At 40.3% G+C, this 22,232-nt stretch overlaps 2 protein-coding genes, 1 long non-coding RNA gene and 1 pseudogene across 3 annotated transcripts; 2 read left to right on the top strand and 2 right to left on the bottom strand.

Annotated features, from left to right (window-relative positions):
• Positions 1 to 1,644: 1,644 nt before the first annotated feature.
• eci1 (enoyl-CoA delta isomerase 1) lies at positions 1,645 to 10,301 on the top strand. Its single transcript, XM_048246871.1, has 7 exons — positions 1,645 to 1,745; positions 2,200 to 2,322; positions 4,545 to 4,672; positions 4,894 to 5,040; positions 5,149 to 5,270; positions 5,986 to 6,164; positions 8,979 to 10,301. The coding sequence occupies exons 1-7, from the start codon at positions 1,703 to 1,705 to the stop codon at positions 9,143 to 9,145; spliced, it is 909 nt and encodes a 302-aa protein (XP_048102828.1). The 5' UTR covers positions 1,645 to 1,702; the 3' UTR covers positions 9,146 to 10,301.
• dnase1 (deoxyribonuclease I) lies at positions 9,668 to 11,907 on the bottom strand. The gene is made up of 8 exons (XM_048244926.1): positions 11,770 to 11,907; positions 11,084 to 11,172; positions 10,918 to 11,004; positions 10,684 to 10,796; positions 10,400 to 10,512; positions 10,002 to 10,156; positions 9,814 to 9,907; positions 9,668 to 9,715 (listed from the first exon to the last, which is right to left on the bottom strand). The coding sequence occupies exons 1-8, from the start codon at positions 11,905 to 11,907 to the stop codon at positions 9,668 to 9,670; spliced, it is 837 nt and encodes a 278-aa protein (XP_048100883.1).
• A 1,425-nt stretch (positions 11,908 to 13,332) lies between these two features.
• On the top strand, positions 13,333 to 13,951 carry LOC125296585. The gene is made up of 3 exons (XR_007193801.1): positions 13,333 to 13,480; positions 13,562 to 13,643; positions 13,726 to 13,951. It is a non-coding gene; the product is annotated as an uncharacterized LOC125296585 (long non-coding RNA).
• Positions 13,952 to 19,328: 5,377 nt separating this feature from the next.
• Positions 19,329 to 21,305, bottom strand: LOC125295582 (annotated as a pseudogene).
• Positions 21,306 to 22,232: the final 927 nt, after the last annotated feature.

Below are 22,232 nucleotides of genomic sequence, written 5' to 3'. Positions count from 1 at the left end.
TCTCAAAAAACCTCGCGAAATCCTGGAGGGACTGATTTTCTACCTATCCCTTACTGCCACTGGGGGGGAAAAAAAAAAAAATCCCTACCGACCCATGGCCTCAACTGACAACCAACAGGAACCAAACCTTTTTTTTTTTTCAATATCTTTTTCTAGAAATTCAAAATGTAAAATAGTGTCCCTTGCAGGTCAGAAAAGAAAAAGGAAAACAGCTGGAGGGGCAAAAAAATAGCAAAGGAAGAAGACAAATGGGGTAACATGTTATAAAGTATAAGAAATTACAATTAAATTATAGCCTATTAACTTCACCTTTCTTTGGCCTACTTTTCTGTTAGATGTCTTTGGCAGGTGCAAAAAGATTTTTTCCGCCAGGAGGGGAAGATATTGTGCCGTGGGTGTTCTGCCCGTTGTGCATGGAGTGGTTTCACTGCACATGTGAGCAGTGGGACAACTGGGATGACGACGATGATGAGGAGTTTGAGTGTGAGCGGTGCCGGGTCATATGTGTCACGTCCCGGCTGAAGAATTAATGTTGAATGATGTTGATCTGTGTGTATGTATGTGAGTGTATGAGAGAGAGCTGATGATTTATTATTATTTATTAATCTATGTATTTATCTATTTAATGTAGGGTAGAGTGGGGGAAAACGCCCCTTGGGGTAAAACGCCCCCCCCCCCTCCTATATTTCACAAACTAATCACTAGATGAAGTAAAATGTTGTTGTTTTTATTTCTATGCACTATGTTGACAATGGTGATGTACAAGTACCCACCATAAAATGGATGCATGCTCTGTACTTCAAGAAAACAAAAGAAAAATGGATTTTTAGGGAAGTGTTCTAATTTTCAGCAGTCACTAAAACAGAGTTGGCTATTGTCAATATATTGATCAAATATAGTAGCTTGTAATCAATTTATTGATTATATTTTATTGCTCCACAATAGTGAAAAAAATGTGTTTACTTTAGTTGTTTACTTTTTGTTTTGCTATTAATGTATGAGGGGCATTGCTTTGACAGGGTGGGAGCATTTTACCCCACCCTTGGGGGGCGTTTTACCCCACCGCTGGGGCAAAACGCCCCTTTTGCTCAATTTTTGTACTAATACTAATTAACTGTTAACTCTGGACAATTTTCATATTTGGTTTATAATTCATGACATTGTCCCTCAAAACTAAGATAGCAATTCTACACATATTTAGCTTTTTGTTTCACAGAAATATCACATATTCCTTAAGGGGGGCGTTTTCCCCCACTCTATCTCCCCTCACTCTATCTATTATAGCCAAAAATAAATAACATATCATCCCACTGTGTGTGCCATCTGATAAAATAAACATTCAAAGCCACGTAAACATTGTAAATATTGTAAATATTCACTACTACTACCTAAACAAAAAAGGAACTATCGATATGATCCGCGTACCTCACCTCTGAGTTGAAGCAGTAAACTCAGTAAACTCTGCAAGACTAAAAATGTATTTTGTCATGCTTTTTCTGTTTCACAGCCTCTTCTCGTTCAAAACCATACAAAACTTTTCAGAGATCGACATAACAATTGGCCAATAACATAGCAAATTATTCTGGGTTTGTTTCCTCCCACCACGTATGACTTTACAACTGACCAACCAGCGTGTGTTTTCTTCGTTTGTGGGCCGTCCCGCCAAACATCCACTCACGGAAGTACATCCCAGCTGACAGACATGGCAACTGCGTTGAGACAGTCTGCAAAGTTAACCTTTTCTGGTATGTTTCAGTTAAGGAATTTGCATGTTTCTCAAATACTTCTGAAAATCACTGATTCCACGTTTCCTGCCTTCGTCTTACGTTTTCGGCTTGTCTCGTTGCTATGCACTCATAAAGTTAGGAATGCTAAGGCCAGCTAATGTTAGCCAGTACTACGCTGCTATTCTGAAATTTGGGACAAAGGTCACTACTCAGGATTTGTATGAATACTTAACAACTAAAATAAAAGCATGTATCTATAGTACCCTAATTAATAACTTAATGGCTTCTTGCTGTAGCCAAAATATTACATGTAAAAGCATCTTGAAAGTAACATTGGGTATGCATTCAAAAGTTTCATATTTCATTCTAAATAACGTTAGCATTATTGTCATGCTGCCATAATATTATCAATGACATTGCTTCATTTTCCTAATCGGTGAGAGCTAATGGTGTAGTTTTCTCATCTCCGCAGGTTTATGTTCATCGTTTTTTCTGCACTGCAGAAATGGGAGGGTTTGTGCATTGCCTTATGTCCACAACCGGAGACACAATTCAACCTCATCTAAAATCAAAGTGGATCTGGACAGCACTTCAGGTTAGTGGAGCACAGCTTCTCACATGCCTTGCCCTGCTTGGGTAAGCGCCTACATGGTCATTACAAACAAGTCGAGCCTCAGAGGTCATAAAGTTAAACAAATCAAATTTTCACAAATAAAACCCAGTCCAAATGAACTATTCAATGTGCCGTGCAAAATATGGACTGTCCGCTGTCCAGTTTTAAAGTTGGTGTTTAAGTAATTTCTTCATATTTAATAGCCTACACATGATTGACCCTACTGTCCCTTATGACAAAGAGCAGGTCTAGTAGTTCTATGGTAGTGTATAATTTCTATGGTGTTTTGCAATACCTCTCTATTGTGTTCATGTCCCAAAACACTAATCCTTCTGTAGTATGCCCCAAAATACTATAGTATTACTATAATATTTTGTCCCAAAATACTATAAGATTTTTTTTTCGTAAGGGAAAGCAGGCATCATAGGGGTCATCCTGTGTCAAATCAGACTGACTACTGTATTAATGTTGCGCCAATGCTTTAGATATCCACAGCATATGAACATGAAGATATTAAGGGTTAAATAAGGTGTGGTCACATGTTTTGGGCATTTTCATATGACAAAATTGGTATATGGGGTAGCTAGTAGGAACAATGTTGTATAATCAAATGACTAAATGTAATAATTTCATCAGTGTTGTAGCATGTTTTCTTCATAGATAAGAAGCTCAATGTAATTATCTGTGGTACAACATTGACTTTGTGCATTAAATGCCCCATACGTTGGGCTACTTCCACATAGATTTTTAACGATTTACCGGTATGCATACTGAGACATCTTCCATCCTACAAAGTTTGGGCTGGCTGTGAATAATACTTTTCATAACATTAATATACAAACATTGCTTCCCAGATACTGTTGTGTTCAGGCTGTAAAACTGAGGTAATATCAAGGGCTGGAAAAAATATGAAGACAGGATTTGAACAGAAATATTTCACAGACCTTGGTTTCGGGACCCATTCATGATACAGACAAGGTTTTAACAAAATCTGAGCAGTGCAGCAACAACCTTATCTGATTTGACATGAAATATCCCATATAACTCCAAGACTATCACTTTTCAATGTTAGCTAGATTCTTACATTTATAACCTGTGTTTTATAACTGAATGAATGCCATAGACCAGTGTTTTTCAACCTTTTTTGAGCCATGGTACATTTTTTACATTAAAAAATCCCGCGGCACACCACCAACCAAAAATGTAACAAAATTACACATTGTAGCCTAATACAGCAAAAATAATGAAAATGTAGTCTCTCCTTTTTTTTACAGTTTAGTTCAGAATCTGCATTTTTCCTTTTCAAGTAGGCCTATCCATCGCTGTTTTACATATTTTCTCCCATAGATATTAGAAAACTAGATACCGCATTGTCCGTCGAGTTCTATTAATAATAATAATAATAATAATAATAATAATAATAGTAATAATATTAATAATACATTTTATTTGTTACATAGCGCCTTTCAAAGCACCCAAGGTCGCTTTACACACTAGTAAGACAATAGATGCCGGACGGAGCGGCGTAGTCGCCAGCGTTTCTGTGACATCAAGACAAACAAACAAATTTACAAAAAAAAACAATTGACGCACAAGACAAAAGATGCCTGATTAATTAATTATTAAGTGGCATAGGCTATGTGAACATGGCTGCCATATTGCTGGGGAAAACACCTTACTGTCTGTGGGCAACACTTCGACAATAAGAGACACCTCTCTGGTTTACAATCAGAGACACCTGTTTCTCCATTGGCCTCACCATGATGGCAACGCTATTTACATACTGTACATTCTGCAGCCCAATGCGGTATCTAGCTTTGCGATATCTATTTTTCACCGCCACTTCTCGTACGCATCACTTAATTTACCAGGTCATTATTGTGCTCCCTACTGCCACCCACTGACATGAAAGAGTATTTATTTACTTAACAAGTCACTACATTGCAGGCACAGATGCTCAACAATGGCATAGCCTACTATAAAAAATAATAAATGTTTTTGGACCGATTAAGTGAAATTGGACAATTTCCCACGGCACACCTGATGTTCTTTCATGCCACACTGGTGTGCCGTGGAACAGCGGTTGAAAATCACTGCCATAGACCATGCTCAGCATTGCATATTGTTGGTTGCAAAGGCTTCTTTTTACACAAATAAGCAGTAAAACATGTTTGTGAGTGTGACATCCTCAAATCTTTGTGCAGGTATTGCAGTGATGAATTTCCAGAGCCCACCTGTGAACAGTCTCAGCCTGGACTTTCTCACAGAGTTCGCCATTAGCATGGAGAAACTGGAAATGGACAAGAGCTGCAGAGGGGTGATTCTTACCTCGGTAAGTGGACACACAAAAGTGTGCCGTCAGGCTGACTTGGTTAGAATAGGTTCAATCTACAGTCAGTGCAGAGACTGTTATGTTTAATCAGGTAATTTGTTGCAGGCACTGTGATATATTTGTGATGGCAATTCCCTTACTAATGAACAATTTTGTATCTAATTTTATCTCCAAATTAAGTGAAAATATTTACCCACTGTTGTTTGTTTGGTCTTCCACAGTCCCAGCCAAAGGTCTTCTCAGCAGGGCTGGACATCATGGAGATGTACGGGAAGGGCCCGGAACATGCCGGAGAGTTTTGGAGAGCCGTGCAGGAGATGTGGCTGAAACTCTATGGCTCTGACATGGTGACCATCGCAGCTATAAATGTGAGTGTGATCCATCATGAAGATGAGGACATTACACATTTACTCAGGATGTAATGCCGCCTAGATGGAGTTGTGTTGTGAACTGGTTCTATTCTTTTGAAATGATAGGGGTCCAGTCCGGCTGGGGGCTGTCTGATGTCCATATCGTGTGACTACAGGATCATGGCTGACAATCCTCGCTACTCCATTGGCCTTAATGAAACCCTGCTTGGTATCGTCGCCCCCTTTTGGTGAGTGACACCTTTTGTTGTCTTTTGACTTTTAAAAATTCTGTGTAGCATTATGGGGACAGATGATGTGTTTAGTAAAGTAAAGTGAATGGTATTTAGCTTGGGATGCTTCTTTCCAATGGCAACAGGGATTTGCTGCATCGGGTTTGGGTATGGAACATGATCTTGTCTCAGACAGTGATGCTACCGCTACCCCACCATGCCCCCATACAAGCCCCATAATAATACAGCTGATTGACCTAAACTAGAGGTTCTCAGAGTGGCGTCCGCGACCCATAGCCAAGGGGTCAGCAAAATAACTTAAATGATGAAGTTGTGGTTATAATTTGATATTTCATATCTACAGGTGACAACCCTTTTCCCTAAGAAAACAATTGTGCCCATTTTCTCCCACCCACATTAACATTTCACTTGAATCGCTTCCCTCAGGTCACAAAGACCCATTCCTATTGCTGCTTAACTTGGTTTATTTGCCAGAGCTAGTGTCAGTTCACGTCACCAAGTGATGCAAAATCCAAAGTTGACAAATGACCAAGTTACACACCTGCCAGAAAACACAGGATAGTGAACCTGGCCATAACCTCAGAGAATACAAATGGCATATGCTTAATTGTTACAATTATGAGGGGGTCCTGAGAAAATATTCTCCCCCACAAAAGGACTTTGGAACCCAAAAGTTTTAGAACCACTGACCTAAACTATGTCGATGATTCAGGTTTAAGGACACCATGGTGAATACGGTGGGCCATCGGGAGACAGAGAAAGCCCTGCAGCTGGGTCTCCTCTACAGTGCCCCTGATGCCTTGAAAATCGGCCTAGTGGACCAGTTAGTCCCTCAGGAGAGTGTCCTCTCTACTGCCACAGAGACCATGACTAAATGGCTCGCCATTCCAGGTGAAAGTTTATTTATTTTATTTACACAATAGGTATTTATATATGTGTAACATGTGGATAAACAAAATGTTTTATGTAAATATAATGTTAAGAAGGGATGGGCAACTTTGATGGTAGAGAGGGCCACAACATTTTCTTGTTGCTGTCAGAGGGCTAGATGTCACCACGCACGTCCACCACTGGGATATCAGGAATCAGGAGTATTAATAAAAATATATACAGTAGCCTATGTCTGCACGGTTTATTAAACCAACATGCATTGATTTAATATTTTCTACACTTAAATGCATTTTTAATATTGCTTCTATTCACCAATGAACTTGAAATAAACTAAAAATATTACACATTCACAATAAACCTTTTTCCCGCTGTAATGGGTAACAGGCGTGCCTGCAAGTGTACGTCCGTACGCACTGTGCATACTATCAGGCTACTCAACAACGAGAGAATATTTCCCTTGTGTGTGTGTAATCTGTATTCACACCAAATTGGCCCACCATACCTTCCCAACTATGCACAGTATCCCATTAGCTGCCATCAGGCTATTTACAATTTTCTATTACGTAACTTAGTGAACACGTTATCAAAATTAACACGCACACATTTTGTTTGAGCAGGAGACAGAATACGCACGCAGGCACGTAACTAGGCTGCTTGTTGTTTTCTTTTACTTGGCTATCTATATATGGTTATCAGCACACAATGTTGAGAGAATTCACTAATTCAATACTCATCATGGATATCACAAGTTTAAACAACGAAAACAGAAAGTATGGAGGCAGCAAAGCTAGAGGAGTTATTCCAGATGGGCAAGAACAAGGTAGGCAATTGGTGTGCTTGTCAGAACGTTAAGACTGCATTACAGCTTGTTAAAGCCAGACGTCAAGAACAAAACAAGGTAACTTTAGCCTGTTTAGGGCTGTATCAAGTTGTCCAAATGAATAGGTCATTGTAGACGTTGTTGTATTGTTGCATGTGGATGTTGTTATGCTATGTAGGCTACTTTTTTGCTGACCAATGCACAGGGATAAAACCGGGAAACGGACAAATATTGTCCACGCGTATTTATTATTTACTATGGGTGTGCATACCATAGCATTAATTCCTGCAGGCGCCCCTGATGGGTAATAGTGACTCTTGTAAAAAGGTTCTGTTGTTAGTGTATCTTTACCAGGGTTCCCACTCTAAGTCAAATGTAAAATTCCATGACTTTTCCCTGAAAAATCCTTAATTTCCATGACAAATTAAAAAAACAGGTAGGGCTAACTACAACCACTCAAGCAAGTAGTAATGGAAAAAGCTAATAACTCAATAAACACCAATGCTGCATGTAAATATTGTATTAGGCCTAATGTATTTTGGCAAGTCAATTTTAAACTCCTACAACAAAATTCCCTGATATTCCATGACTTTGCCCCCCAAAGATACATTCCCTGACGTTCCATGTCTGGAATAGACTTTATTAAAATACTGATTATTCTGGTATTTTTGAAAATTCCATGAGCCGTGGGAACCCTGCTTTACTAGCAGCTCTGATGTAGCCTACTTTTAGTTATCTTCGTGCATGGTGTTTTAGTGTTGACTTAAAGGAATTAACCGGAGTAAAATGCACTTTAGATCAATTTACGGATGATTGGGAGTACAAACGTTGAGTTGACATCAAAATCATGTCATTCGGATGTGTTTTGAGAAAGTTCGATTTTACCGTTTTTAGTCAAAACTCATTAGCCTGGAAGTGACCCAGGCATGTCATTTCGCCGCTACAAAACGCTATTTTTATACCTCTTCTACAGTTCCAAACTACACTTACTTGGTAGTGAGTAGAGGGTCCCTAAAGCCAAACCGAAGTATCCCGAGGTCTTTATGTGGTCGGATAGAGAGTCCAGAATGAATTTCATCAAGCCAGTACCTTTCCGGAAATGTTGCTGCTGCAGCTGCCATCTTTAGGGGAAAGTCCGTTGGAGTCGATTGCCGAGTGTGGAGTAACACGCTCTGGAAATTCACAATTTCGTCGCGTTTTTTTTTTTTTTAAACATAGTCCAGTATTTCTTTCGAAATTGAAATGAAGTTGTATGCAACAGCAAACCCTTGCTTACTAACAGGTTGGAATTTTGAAATGTCACGTGACGTCTCCCGTGAGGCATTGCTGTTGCATACAACTTCATTTCAATTTCGAAAGAAATACTGGACTATGTTTTTTTTTTTTTTTTTTTTTAATTTTTAAATTTTTAAAAAAAAAAAGCTTTAGGGGACCCTCTACTCACTACCATGTAAGTGTAATGTTGTTTGGAACTGTAGAAGAGGTATAAAAAATAGCTTTGTAGGGCTTAAAAATGACATGCCCGGTCACTTCCAGGCTAACGAAGTTTTGACTAAAACGGTAACATCGAACTTTCTCAAAACACATCCTAATGACATGATTTTGATGTCAACTCAACGTATGTACTCCCAATCATCCGTAAATTGATCTAAAGTGCATTTTACTCCGGATAATTCCTTTAAGTTCATGGCTGATTTCGTTTCTAAGCATAGCCTACTAAACACATAAGTTGACTTTGAATTCTGTGATAGGATCAGCTGTTTCCCACCTTTTCTGAACCTTTCCCAACTTTGTCTACAAGTTTTCTTTATAAACCGCCCTGTTGCCCATCCCTGATGTAAAGTATTCTGACCTGCCATGTGTCCTCTAAACTGACATTCATTTAAATTTGTTTTACATGTTGTTTCTAAAAACCTTTTCAAGTGGTTAGAATGCTTCTGTGACATTCAAGAGACGACCATTTGTTTGACCGTCTGTTCTCTGATGTTTTACAGACCACGCCCGTTCAATAACTAAATCCATGATGAGGAAGCCAACCATAGACAAACTGACGTCAAACAGAGAGACTGATATCAAGTATTTTGTTAACTTCATCACCAAAGAGTCCATCCAGAAGTCGCTGGGAATGTACCTGGCCATGCTGAAGAAAAGGAAGGCCTAAAGAGCTCCCAACGCCAAGCTCTCTGTGCCTACCAACCAACTTGTCTAAAATTAAGCCATCTGATTGGTAAATGTCTCGTCTAATCCTATCGGTTCTTAAATCTAGGCCTGTCCATTTGGTGTAACCTGTGTGAGTGTCAGGTTGGACTAAAGACTTCAGGACTACATTTGAGAATCACTGTCCATAGATTGGTTATTTGAGCTGATGGTACTGGTTTGGTTTGATGTGTGATGTCTTTTTTGTGTTTTTTCCCCCTACATTGGTTGTTCATCAGTAAAATATCAGATACATGCTGAGATTTTCAAAATGCCTGTATTTTGTAAATGTTGAATCGCCTGAGAAAGTAAGTTATATGGTCATGGGGAATCAATGGCTTGCCTGCACCCTGTGGTGAGCATAACACACATCCTCTTTGTAGTATAACTGTGCCTCTTAACATTAGAAAACATGTCAGAGTACCAGCAGATCCTCCTCGTGTTGAATGTTTTTAATATGACTGTTCAGGGACTTGACAGCGCAGACTCAGTAGAGCTCCACCTCAACAGGGTAGTGGTCACTAACGGCCAGAGCCTAGAGGAGAGAGAAAACAGTGATTATACTTGTGCCGTCTGTTCTTTAAAATATACCGATGCTAAGAAACGTAAGGGGAATAATGTGTAGGGCCTTACTAGACTGTGGCTGAGTCCAAGAGCAGTCATGAAGTTATAGACTTGAGCAGACTTAGGAACAACACCTATCATCATATCAGTGGTGGCCACAATCCTGTGGAAGCAGTGAACAGGTGCCTTAGCTATTGTGTGTGTGTGTGTGTGCGCCCATTATGAGATGTAACGGCAGGCTATATACTAATTCTTACCGGTCATATGGACAGTTGGTGTTGGATACAGTTGTGTCTGCATCATTAGGAATCAACCAGTTGAAGCTCTTATCAGTGTATAGCCTTATCTGCTCCCATTCTGCACCAACAACGTAATTACAGCCAGTGTTGAAGTCTCCGAGTAACAGGATGTCCTATAAATAGATAGGCCAGTGGAAAAGACTACAAGCTTATCAAGTGTGACTTGTGTACTGTTTCATTAACTTGTGATGTGGATAGCTGGTTAAGAGAAAAACAATGTTACAGATGTGTTCTTGGGAAAATAAATAGTTACACAAACTACAGACACTCAGTTCTTTCCCTCCCTCCCCCTCAACCATACATTTTGTGTCTGTACGTTATAGTAGGTATTGAGGTGTTTTGTGTAGTTGCCCTACATTGGTCTGCCAGTGAGCCTTTGTGTATACAGCAACATCATACAGGGCGTCAGTTTCCTTCACTGCGTAATCCGGTGATGTATGCTGAGGGATGAGGACAAAGTTCTGCACAACTAAAGGGGGCACAGAAATGCACAAGCTCTAATGTCAACGACTATTGGTTAGACAGTTACAGAATAAGAATAAAACTCACTGAGAGACTGATACTGTAACATAAACAATTATGTTACATTTTAATATTAGTTTCATTTTGATGTACTATTTTATTTTATTCGGTATCCCACCTGAATTGGATGAAAACATCACAACAAAAGGCTCTCTGCTAAAGGTATCGGTTCCACATGGCTCACATCCATCATCAAAGGTGAAGTTTTTGCCCACAGACACAGTCTGTTCCCTGAGCAAATACAACACCAAGTATTTTAGTAGCAGTACGAAGTATATTGTAAAAGTAATGATATTTGAACAGAAAAGGCATATTCTCAAAAATAAATCTATATCGACTGATGAAAATGCACCTGTAGAGGAAGAGGTATCTCTCTTTGTAAGTGCTTCGACCCAAAGGCTCACTGACAATATGTCGATACACGTAAGGAGAGGACCCTCTAAGAGAAGGAACGTGAATTGTAAGTGATATATCATTACATTTGTTAAATTATGTTTTCATTACTGCTGGTTTCTTACTTGTTGACATGCTGCATTAACTTGGTGGTTGCAGACAGGTCACTGTCTCTCACCTCTTGGATCAGGATTATGTCATAGCGATGCACAATCTATAAAAGTATGGCACAAAATCATTAAAGAGTCAATGAAATATGCATTTTGCCAATTTAACTGGATATGACTGGTTAGTGGGGTGATGGTAGCGTAGTGGTTAAGGAGCTGTGCTTGCATGCAGTAGCCTGAAAAGTTGTGGGTTCAATTCCCAGCTTTGACCTTGAAGTGCTCTTGAGCAAGGCACATAACCCTGAGTTGCTCCGGTGACAATGGCCCTTGCCTGTTTACTGGGTACTTGACTAGTATCACTATCACTGAGTAATCATTCCATGTTGTTTTTTATGTCTTTTAATTGTTACTTTTTAAACACTTTTAAACTATTGCCCGTTTTATGCCTTTATGTACTTTAACCTTTTACCTTTTACTTTACTATTTAAACTATTCTTTGACTATTGCCCTCTACTATTTCAGGTAATATCAATAAAATTGCAGTTGTGTTGTTTTGATTGAGTAAAGATTAATCAAATAACAATAACCCAATTACAGTTCCACTAAAATTACTTGGAGAACAACATTTTAAAAAATGATTTAGGAAAATTTATTTATATGGAGGATATAGCGTTTTGGAACCAAACTCTTCATTTATTACTCACAGTGCTGATGATGTCCATCAAAGTCGCATTGGATGCTTTTGTGTCCCCAAATGACTTGATATTGAACGCACCAATTAACAAGGAGCTTCCCAGCTCTGCAAGAGCCAAGATAACCACAACTGCAACAACAACCCTCATCCCTGCTGACTGGAAACAACATCAGATTTAAGGGTAATAATGCATGTTGGTAGATTACTCTCCTTAATGTAAATGCATATACAACCCCAAAACAGAAAAAGTTGGGACGTTGTGTAAAATATGAATAAAAAGAGAATCTAATAATCTGCAAATCTCTTAAACTCATATTTAGTTGCAAGAAGAACACAGACAACATATCAAATGTTGAAAATGACAAATTTGACTATTTTGTGGAAAATATATGCTAATTTTGAATTTGATACCAGCAACATGTTTCAAAAAAAGCTGGGACGGGGTAATAAAATGCTGGAAAAGTTGTGTAATGATAAAGAAAACAAAAGGAAGAATGTTTCACAACTAATTAGGGTAAGTGGCAACACAATTGGGTATGAAAAAGAGCATCCCAGAGAGGCAGGTACTCTTAGAAGTAAAGATGTAGGGGTATTCATCACTATGTGTAAACCTGCGTGCACAAATGATGAAACAATGTCATTTTACTGTAATGCTTCTTTTTTTGGGGGGGCTTTTTTATGCCTTTAATGATAGGACAGTGGAGAGTGACAGGAAGCGAATGGGAGAGAGAGTCGGGGTGGGATCCGGAAAGGACCACGGGGCGGGAACCGAACCCGGGTCGCCGGCGCACGGTGCAGGTGCCCCAGCCAGCCGCGCCACAGCTGGGGCCATTTTAATGCTTCTTAACATGAAATTGTGAAGTATTTGGGGAGTTAATCATCTACAGGACATAATATTATTAAAACATTCAGAGAATCCAGAGAAATCTTTGCAAACAAGGGAAAGAGCTGAAAAACACATTGGATGGCCGTGGTCTTTTGGACCTCAGATGGCACTGCATCAATACCAGACCTGTTAACAGACCTGTCATTGTATGGGCTCAGGAAACTCTCTGATAACCTTTGTCTATGTGCACAGTTTAATATCGATTCAAAAACTGCAGCCAACATTGTAACAGCTAAAATTGTATTGAGACATGATACAGAAAATACCACCCTCTTATCTGGGCCTGAGCTTGTTTAAAATGGACAGAGGTAACGTGGAAAAAGGTCCTGTGGTTAGACCAATCAAAGTTTGCCATTCTTTTTGGAAATCAAGGACTCATCTGGGCTAAAGAGGAGAGGGCCTATCCAAGTATCCAACCTATCCAACTTGTTTTAGTGTTCACTTTAAAACCCAACATCTATGACGGTGTGGAGGAGCATTAGTGCCAACAGCATGGGCATCTTGCACATTTGGCACAGCACAAACAATTCTGAATGATGTATACAGGTTTTGAGCAACATGTACTGCCATCCAGGCAATGTCTTTTCCAGAGACGACCTTGAATATTTCTGGAAAACAATGCCAAAATTATTTCTGCATATATTTAAATACGATTGTAGCCAGGGACTACGCCCCCAATTGATTACATGGGCCGGCCCCATAATTTACATCACATGGCGTAAATCACTTCCTCATTTAGCCTAGGCCTTAAATCGCTATATGTAGCAGCATTTGGATGGTGCGGTGTTGCTCGGCTCTTTCGGAATATAATCCCCCCCCGGTCGCTGCAAGGAAGGTAAGCCAGGGTTTATTTTGGTGTCCAGCAGACGCTCGTATTAATGCCCCCTTAATTCACATTTATGCATTCACTCGTTAGATTGCAGTTTTTGACGGTGAGCTCCCAGCGAACACTCGGCCACATTCCTCCCTTGTCCTAAGCCCCTCGGTCTGCTGATAAGGTGCGTTTTAATTCTTTGAATTTTGACTAGATTCAGTGTGTGTGTGCTAGTTTTAATATTATATCCTGGGAATGGTTAACAGGTGGGTTCTGCACTACGACTGGTCGAATTGGCACTCAGTTTAGCGTGGATGCAAGGTAATACCAGCATGTACTGTCATGGGTTGCATTGCGTATCTGTTGCTGTTCAAATGTAATGCTAATGCTACTCTGTTTGCCTTCAGGAAGAGCTACCTATTGCCATTGCTGTTTTGCCTTGTATTTTATTTATGATTTCTACAATTTGTTTTGTTTACGTGTACTATATCCCGCACACAGACGCGGCTGTCTGGGCTGGCTGATTGTGGGTGATCTGTCTTGTTACGCCTGTATGTCCGTGTGCTTTGAGAGGGGGAAGTTTGTGTCTGCGTCTCTGATCATTTTATTGTTTGTTTTGTTTGTGACCAACTGTGTTCGTCTCGTAGATACAATTAAGCTGCATCAGCATCACCCTTAGTGGCTGTATATCGCCACAGCTGGGGATCGGTCGGGCCCACTGGTGGTTGGGTACTCTTTGCTCCTCCTTATTGGTCACCTGCATGCTTAGTGTGTTTCCTTATAGCGTGTTTGTGTACACTCTTAACTGCGTGTTTGCACCACCCTTTGCTGTGAGTGTGGCTATCAGCGTGTGCGTGTGTGTGACTATTTTTGCACAGGTAAATTGGTGTCTCTTCTGGGTGCTTTCCCTCCCTCCAGTGGCCCACCTGACATACTTTCCCAGCTGGTACAGTATTTCTTGTCCCTTTTTTTACACAAGATACATGCATATTTATATTGGACTGTAAACTGTTGTGATTGTGCTTGATTGTAAACTACCTATTTAATGAACTAAATTTAGTGACATCTAATAAAATACATATATATTTTACTAACTATTTCCCTTCCAGCAGTTGATTTGCTTCCAAAAACATTAATAAAACTTTGCATGAACTTGAGAATTGGGTCTCTGCTCTCTCTGTCCATATGAGAACTTGTGTTTTTTAAGGTGTTATAATTGAGTAGGGTACACTTCCCAGTTTCCCTCTGGGTGGCGTAGTCGGGTTCCTTTGCGTGACTTTGGACTCTTATGGGCCCTGGTCACACTATTTCTCCATAGAGGAAGAGTCCAGGTGCTAAGATGGCCTGTCTGCAGTCCTGATTTGTCAAATTAGGTGCATGATGAAATGAAAAGCATGACTAAGAATACCCCATACTGTTGAGCAACTGAAATCCTATATCGTGGAGTAATGGGACAACATTTCATTATCAAAACTGTAGCAAATGGTCTCCTCAGTTCTTAAACATTTACATAATTGTGTTAAATGAAGAGGTGAAGAAGCACAGTGGTAAACATGCTCCCGTCCCAACTTTTTTGGAAACATGTTGCTGGCATCAAATTCAAAATGAACATATACTTTCCAAGAAATAGTCCAAATTTTCATTTTCAACATTTGATATGTTGTCTATGTCCTTTATGCTGCTAAATATGGGTTTATGAGACTTGTATATTATGACGTTCTGTTTTTATTTGCATTTTACACAACGTCCCAACTTTTTCTGTTTTGGGGTTGTATATTTAATCATGAAAAAGCTATTATGACACAAAAAAGAAGTTGGATCTAATACACTGATTACTCATCAAAAATACATAAATGTAAAGAGAAAGGCAGGAACAGAAAACATTACTAGATGTTCTTTAAATTATGTTTTAGGGCAGTTCCAGTGTCAATTGGACTCATATTGGTAAACAAAATGCCTTAGAGTGGGGGCAAAATTAGTATCAGTGAATTAATTTGCCTAACTTTTAATGTAACCTCTGTCCTCTGAATACTGAGAAATCCTCAAATTTCATATAATCAATTTCATCCTAAGAATACAAGGCATTTTATCAGCGTTATGGATGTGACATTAAATGGACACACTTTTGTGAGAGATTACAGGTTTTCTACAAACTCTGTGAATTTTGAAGGAAACTGCCGAAACTGATATATGTAGCATGAAGGAGACTTGAATGAACACAAAAAGTGTGTTTTGAAACTATGCATCATTTTAGTAATGCATTATGTAGGAAAAACTGGCGTTATGGATGTGACGTGTCTGAACCAGTCCTCGACAAACTACATAAAACACATAATTAAGTAGTGAATTTTGATATGAAACAATTGAAATAGTAATCATGAAAAACTAGCGATGAAATTATTGCTTCCTCAGCGCCCACTAAGATCCACAGGAAGAATCAGGACAAGTCATTTAAAATATAAAAAAGAAATTAATTTTTTTCTTTTACCGTCATCAATTTTGGTCAGTGATTCCCAGGTTACTGAAACACCAGGGAACATGAAACTTGGTGGCCACTCCCCTAAATAACTAGCCCTACCTGAACCGTTGCACCCAAGATAACAAAATATTTATGGTATGTTAGTCTTAAGAGCCCGCATCAACCTAACCCATACCCACTCATTTGTGATTTGCACACATAAAGTACATGCACGCACACGTGCACACACGCACATGCACACACACGCACATGTGCACACACACTCACTCGCACACATACAGACAGGCAAGCACACACATAAACACATACAGACAGGCAAGCACACACACACACACATGCACAAACACCCACCCACATGAATGCAGACACATAAACACACACACACAGGCACGCATACACACATGCACACACACAGACACACACACACACACACACTCTTATAAACAAAAGCAAACTCACATATGCACACACTCATTTACATGCACATGAGTTGCAGGAGTAGGAGATGGAGACAAATTGACAAGCGTGATTTATTTTTGCAAAGAGAATATGCAGGACTGAGAGGCGGTCATATTTTGTACCACTATGCGGTACATCTAGTGTATTGCTGCCCTTACTCATGTTACTCTGTGGGTATTAGCTACAGAGGACCTGACACTTCAAATGCTGTCATATCGCGTCACATTTAAAATTAAACTGTGTTAAGCAGACGTGAACGGCAGGCTGAACAGATCTGCTATGTTAACTCCAGCTGCAAAGTCAGCCATCTTCACCAGCTAACACGATAATCCAGTTACTGTACAACAACAGTATGACAGTTACAGGAAGATAATCGCTCAGATTTTCGTTATTAGGCCACTTGAACATAAGCTATGGCTAGGCTAATCACTGGAAGTATTTTAATATTATGTTTGTTTTGCTAATGGTTAGGCAAGGCCTCCCTGAGGTTTTGATCATCCTAATAATCTTTGAAATGTCAATTGTAAACACTACAGTAAGTTGAAATGCGTTGAAACTGACATGCCACCAGAACAGACGTTTTATCGGCTTTGAGGTATAATAAAGTCCCCAGTCTTGTAAATTCACATTATGTAACATCCATAATGTCACATCCATAACGCACCATTAAAGGTTTTAAAAGTAAGAAAGGGGCACAATTTGGTCATCACACTTTACATTGATATAAATCAGCTTTGCACAGACACTATGGACATTGTCGCATCAACACTGTATGTGTAGCATAAACTTTTCCTATAAAACGTTATGGATGTGACATGGCCATGGAACTTGCTGACTTAAAAACAAAACCCTTACAAATGTAAGGAGTTGTGCTCTTAAAGGCAAGCTGAGCATAGTCATTGCTCTACCATTCCCTTGTCAATCTGGAATTTGTCAAATGACACAATTTGTTTGAACCTTGGGTCCATTTATCCACTTTTTAAATATGTATAATATTACCATGTGAAAAATGTTGTTTCTGTATGGTTGCACACCATATTTATGATGTAAAAAGAGTGTCATTCTCCATCAAATTCAATCAGATCAGTTACAAACAATAAAATATAGACCTAAATGAAGATGTTAACAACAGTTCTATTTGCGTATGCACAACTTTTTTTTCCATGGTAAGAATGACCTTTGCATGGAATTGCCCTTTGATAAAAATGTACGTTTGACTCCTATAAAAATGCTGCAATCATAAAGTTACCTTTTTTGTGTGAAGTCCTTTTTAGTGCTGTCAGAGTAGTCACTGCCCACCGCCTGTAAGACCTCTTTATATACTGAGGTACTCAGAGGTCATTTCTGAGGTCATTTACAAATGGTGTATGAAAACAGTAATATTACAGCACATACCTGCTGTCATGCCGCCAGGTGGAATGAGAATGCAGAAGCTCAACGGCCTCATAGGTTGAGTGTCGTTGTATTATAGCTATAATAACAACTGGCTTGAATGCAGTGGAATGTTACCAATGCTGCCAAACACAGTGGAATTGTTTGCCAATATCTTCATCTGTGACCTTGAAACAGAGAAGGTAATTTAGACAAAAATGCTATTTTGCTTTAGCTTTATTCCATGTGCTGTTGTGCACAGAACTCACTGCAGCTATTTTTGACCATGAGAACATTACAGGTGTCTATCGAGCAGCTGTCAGTCAAATTGATTCTCATGACAAGCACTGGGAGAAAACATTTAATTTAAAACACCTTTAGGCCTATATTAAGGTAACAGGCTCAGATACTGCATCCAAGGTCAATAAAACAGCAATACAGAGTAGATATGGAACACTTGTTAAAGATAGGCTTAACTAAAAAACATATTAGGCCTATCACAGTAACAAACTCAAGGCCACTCATTTTGAAAATGGTGTTTTTTTTTTCTCTCTACATAACATAGCAGAATAGCCTATTCTTGCAAATGTCATATTTTTATTTCTAACTTAATTATAGAGCAGGGTTTGCCTTTAAAGTGCCCCTAGAGTCAATTCTTGTACATCTTTACCATGGGGTCCTGAGTGTGTCCATGAACCAACACTCGGTACACTGAAATGCAGAGCGGTTTGTGCATTGTGTGTTTATTTGCGTGGTAGGTCTACATGAGTAGTAAGTATAGTAAAAAGAAAAGTATGCCATGAGACTAGGGTGGCCATTTCCATAACACAAAAAAGGAGGACACTTTGCGACATTTAGTGAGGCAAGAATAATTATATTGTGTGTATACGGAGCCCAAGAAGTGTCATTGCAAGATTTTTTTTTATATAGAGAGATTGTGCGTTCATTTTACTGTGGTACTTGCACTGAATGTACAGTGGGGGAAATAATTATTTGATCCCCCACTGATTTGGTAAGTTTACCCACTGACAAAGAAATTAAAGGTCTAATTTTAATAGATTGGCATTTCACTGAGTGAAAGTATTTGATCCCCTACCAACCATTTCTAATGGCCTGAAAGAGAGGTCGTCAGGTGGTCCCCAACCTTCTCTGGGTGTTTCAACCCTTAACCACAACACCCTCCAGTTGGCGGGTCAGCAGCGACTAAGCCAAGCCAGAGCTCTCTCTGACGCTTCTCCCAGCCTACGTACGGCTGCTTTCCTCAAGTGGCCTCTCAGTCCAACCTTTGCCAATAGATCCCACACAGATTGAGCTGGGAAACCTCGACATCCAACTTCCACCATCATCAGCCATGTTGTCCACCCCTTGTCCCCACAGTCTTGGACAAGTTGCTGGTATTTGGCTTTTTTCCTCTCTGCAGCTTCCTCACAGCCCTCCTCCCATGGCACCGTCAACTCCACCAGGATGATTTTCTTTCCCTCTGGAGACCACAGTATGATTTCTTGCTCCAGGATGTCTGCAAGCACTGCCAACACCTTCCCCTCCCCTGCGATCAGACCTCTATGCGATCTTACACCCTGACAGAATGTGCGCCATTGTTCCTTTCCCACCACACAACCTGCACAGTGGGTCCTCCCTCATCCCCCACCTATGCAAATTGACTAGGGTTGGTAAGGTGTCATACACTGCTCGGAGTAGAAAGGATATACGGAAGGGCTCCAGCCGCCACAGTTCACTCCATGTGATTGTCCTCTTGGGGAGGTTCCACCTCGTCCAGGCACCTTGAGTTGCGAGCTCGATGGATTTTGCTCTCCTCCCTTCTTCCTCAAGGTTTCGGACTTCATCCTGGATCATGGTTCTCTTCTCCCTAGGGATAGACTTTGACCACTGCTGGAAATGTGCTGTTCCTAGACCCTGTCTTCCAATGCAAGGGTTTCCAATGATGTCTTTGGTCTTGAGAGAAGTTTCTGCCTGGTTAATTGCCGTGCTGGCGGCCCACTTACGGCCAGATCTCGTTCTGACTCCTGCTTCCCTGGGAGTCCCTATATGTCAAGGACAGTCTGCATTTGGCGACTTTAAACTCCTCCACCACTGATGACAGGGGAAGCTGGAGCTGGCCTGACCTTATGTAGAGCCCCAAGGATGTAAAGCTCGGGGGTATTCCCAACCATCTTCTAAGGTGCTTGTTGAACTTCCTCTCCATTTCTTCAGTTGCTAGGAGCACCTCATATACGATGAGAAGCTACATGAGTCTCGGGAGCAGGCCATGTTGGTAGATCCAGCACTTGTACAGTATTTCCCAGGCAGGCCAGACTTATCAATCTTCTTCAGCCATTCTTCAACTTGTTTTCCAGTGCTGGAGATGCTCTTCTTGTCTGACAGGGAATCATCATGCCACTTTCCAAGGCATTTAATTGGGTTCCCCTGGATGTTCGGGATCACTTCCCCTTGAACAAGTAGTTTGAACCTTTCAGTTATTTTGCCCTTTTGGATTACCAGGCTCCTTGATTTCTTGGGCTTGAAGATCATCTTTGCCCAAGTGGCCATGCGATCCAGTTCTGCCAGGACCCATCTTGCCTGCACGTGAGTTGTTGTTATCACGGTAAGGTCATCCATGAATGTCCTGATTGTTGGCTGTTGACATCCTGCTGCGGTCTTTGGCCTTCTTGACTGTACTCGCTGCAGAGATTATCAGGTTCATTCCCATGATGAACAAGATGGAAGAGATTGTGCATCCTGTCACTATCCCCTTCTCCACTGGCTGCCACTTTGTTATAAACTTGGTGGACTGGAATCGTAGCTTGATGTCTCTCAGGTAACTGTTGATCATGCCCTGGATGTTATGTGGGATGTGGTAGTAGTTCAAAGCAATTTGGATCAAGTTATGGGGAATAGACCCATATGCATTTGCAAAGTCAAGCCAGACGACTGCTAGGCTGCCTTTCTTCTCCTTTGCTTCTTGGATAAGTTGGCTGAAGACCCCTGTATGCTCCAAAAACCCAAAGAACCCTTCAACACCACCCTTCTGGATAGAGGTGTTAATATATCCATTCTGGGTCATGTAAGCGCTCATTCTCTTTACAAGCACAGCAAAGAAAATATTTTCTCCACACTAAGTAAGGAGATCGTTCGGAACTGGCTGATCTGTGTGGATCCCTGTTCTTTGGGCACAAAACACCCTTCCGCCCTTCTCCAGCTTGTTGGAATGGTTCCCTTGGACCAAATTACCCGCATAAGCTTCCACAGTCTTTGGAGGAGCTTAGGGCATTTTTCAGAGATCAGTCCTCTCGCTTTAAGAAAGTAGGCCTACTCCTGATCTCAACTTGCATAAAAGACACCTGTTTCAACTTGTTACTCCAACCTCTCCATCAAAGGCAAATGAAATGCAAAATAATAGACCTACCATTGAAATTATAGACTTACAAAATCAGTGGGGGATCAAATCATTATTTCCTCCACTGTACTCCTGTACTTGTCCATCACATGATGAAGTGACTGGGCAACATTGGCCAAGATGCCACGTAACTCGAACAACATCCTCCTCTCCAACACCAACTCCAGATAATCTAGCTTCTGCCCATCGGTTATTTCATATCATTCATTTAAATGATGACTCTTCAAGCATGACATACCTTTTAGTTTTTATTGTACACAATTAGAGGAAAATAACAGTACTACATTTAATTTAAAATCACCTTTCTTGACACTGAAGGCAGAAAAAACAATCTATGCACTTGCAAACTTTGAGAAGAAAATACCAGCCAAATGGACTTCTGCATAGGAGATATGTCATCAATTGAAGTAAACCTGCATTGCTGAATAATAAATTAGTGGCCTACACAACCATTCCCTCTTAACAATATGACACTGCAATTGAGCATTCAGACAATCATGATGAGGTGTAAGCATCTGCCTTCAGAACACATAGACATAATAATTCAACATGGCCAAAATGGTTAGATCAGATATAGGACATCTGTCACTGGCGAACAAATCTGAACATGTGCGTGTTTTATTTTCTCTTCCGAGTTAAAACATTACATACAATCTCACAGTACGGTACAAAACCAACATCTGTATCAGACACCAGGAGACACAGGGATGCTGTGAGGTCACAGAGTTCATTTTTGGTTTGCAGTGATACTCCACAGCTCCTGCAGTGGAACACAGAGAAGGGAATGAATACAAAGAGCATTGAGGCCGTCTTCTGCAAACACTGACAAGATGCAAGGGCACCTCATTAAATCGTTCACGATTCACTCTCATGGTGTGTGGACAAACTGCTAAAAAAAACAGTGACTGATGGTGCGGCCTAAGGGAAGATCATGTTTGTTTTGCACTAAAGAATTGTGTGAGTTGGTCAAGAATAACAAGAATTTGGAAAAACAAGCAATTCCCTCAATGTAATGTTGTCTGACTGATATTAGCAGATCGACCCAGGGTCGCAATTGCAGCTTAAAGAAT

The sequence above is a fragment of the Alosa alosa genome, chromosome 6 (genome assembly GCF_017589495.1).
Source record: "Alosa alosa isolate M-15738 ecotype Scorff River chromosome 6, AALO_Geno_1.1, whole genome shotgun sequence".
In the NCBI taxonomy this organism is placed as follows: domain Eukaryota; kingdom Metazoa; phylum Chordata; class Actinopteri; order Clupeiformes; family Clupeidae; genus Alosa; species Alosa alosa.
The sequence above is the reverse complement of the archived record's forward strand: the minus strand, read 5'-3'. Positions and strand labels throughout refer to the sequence as shown.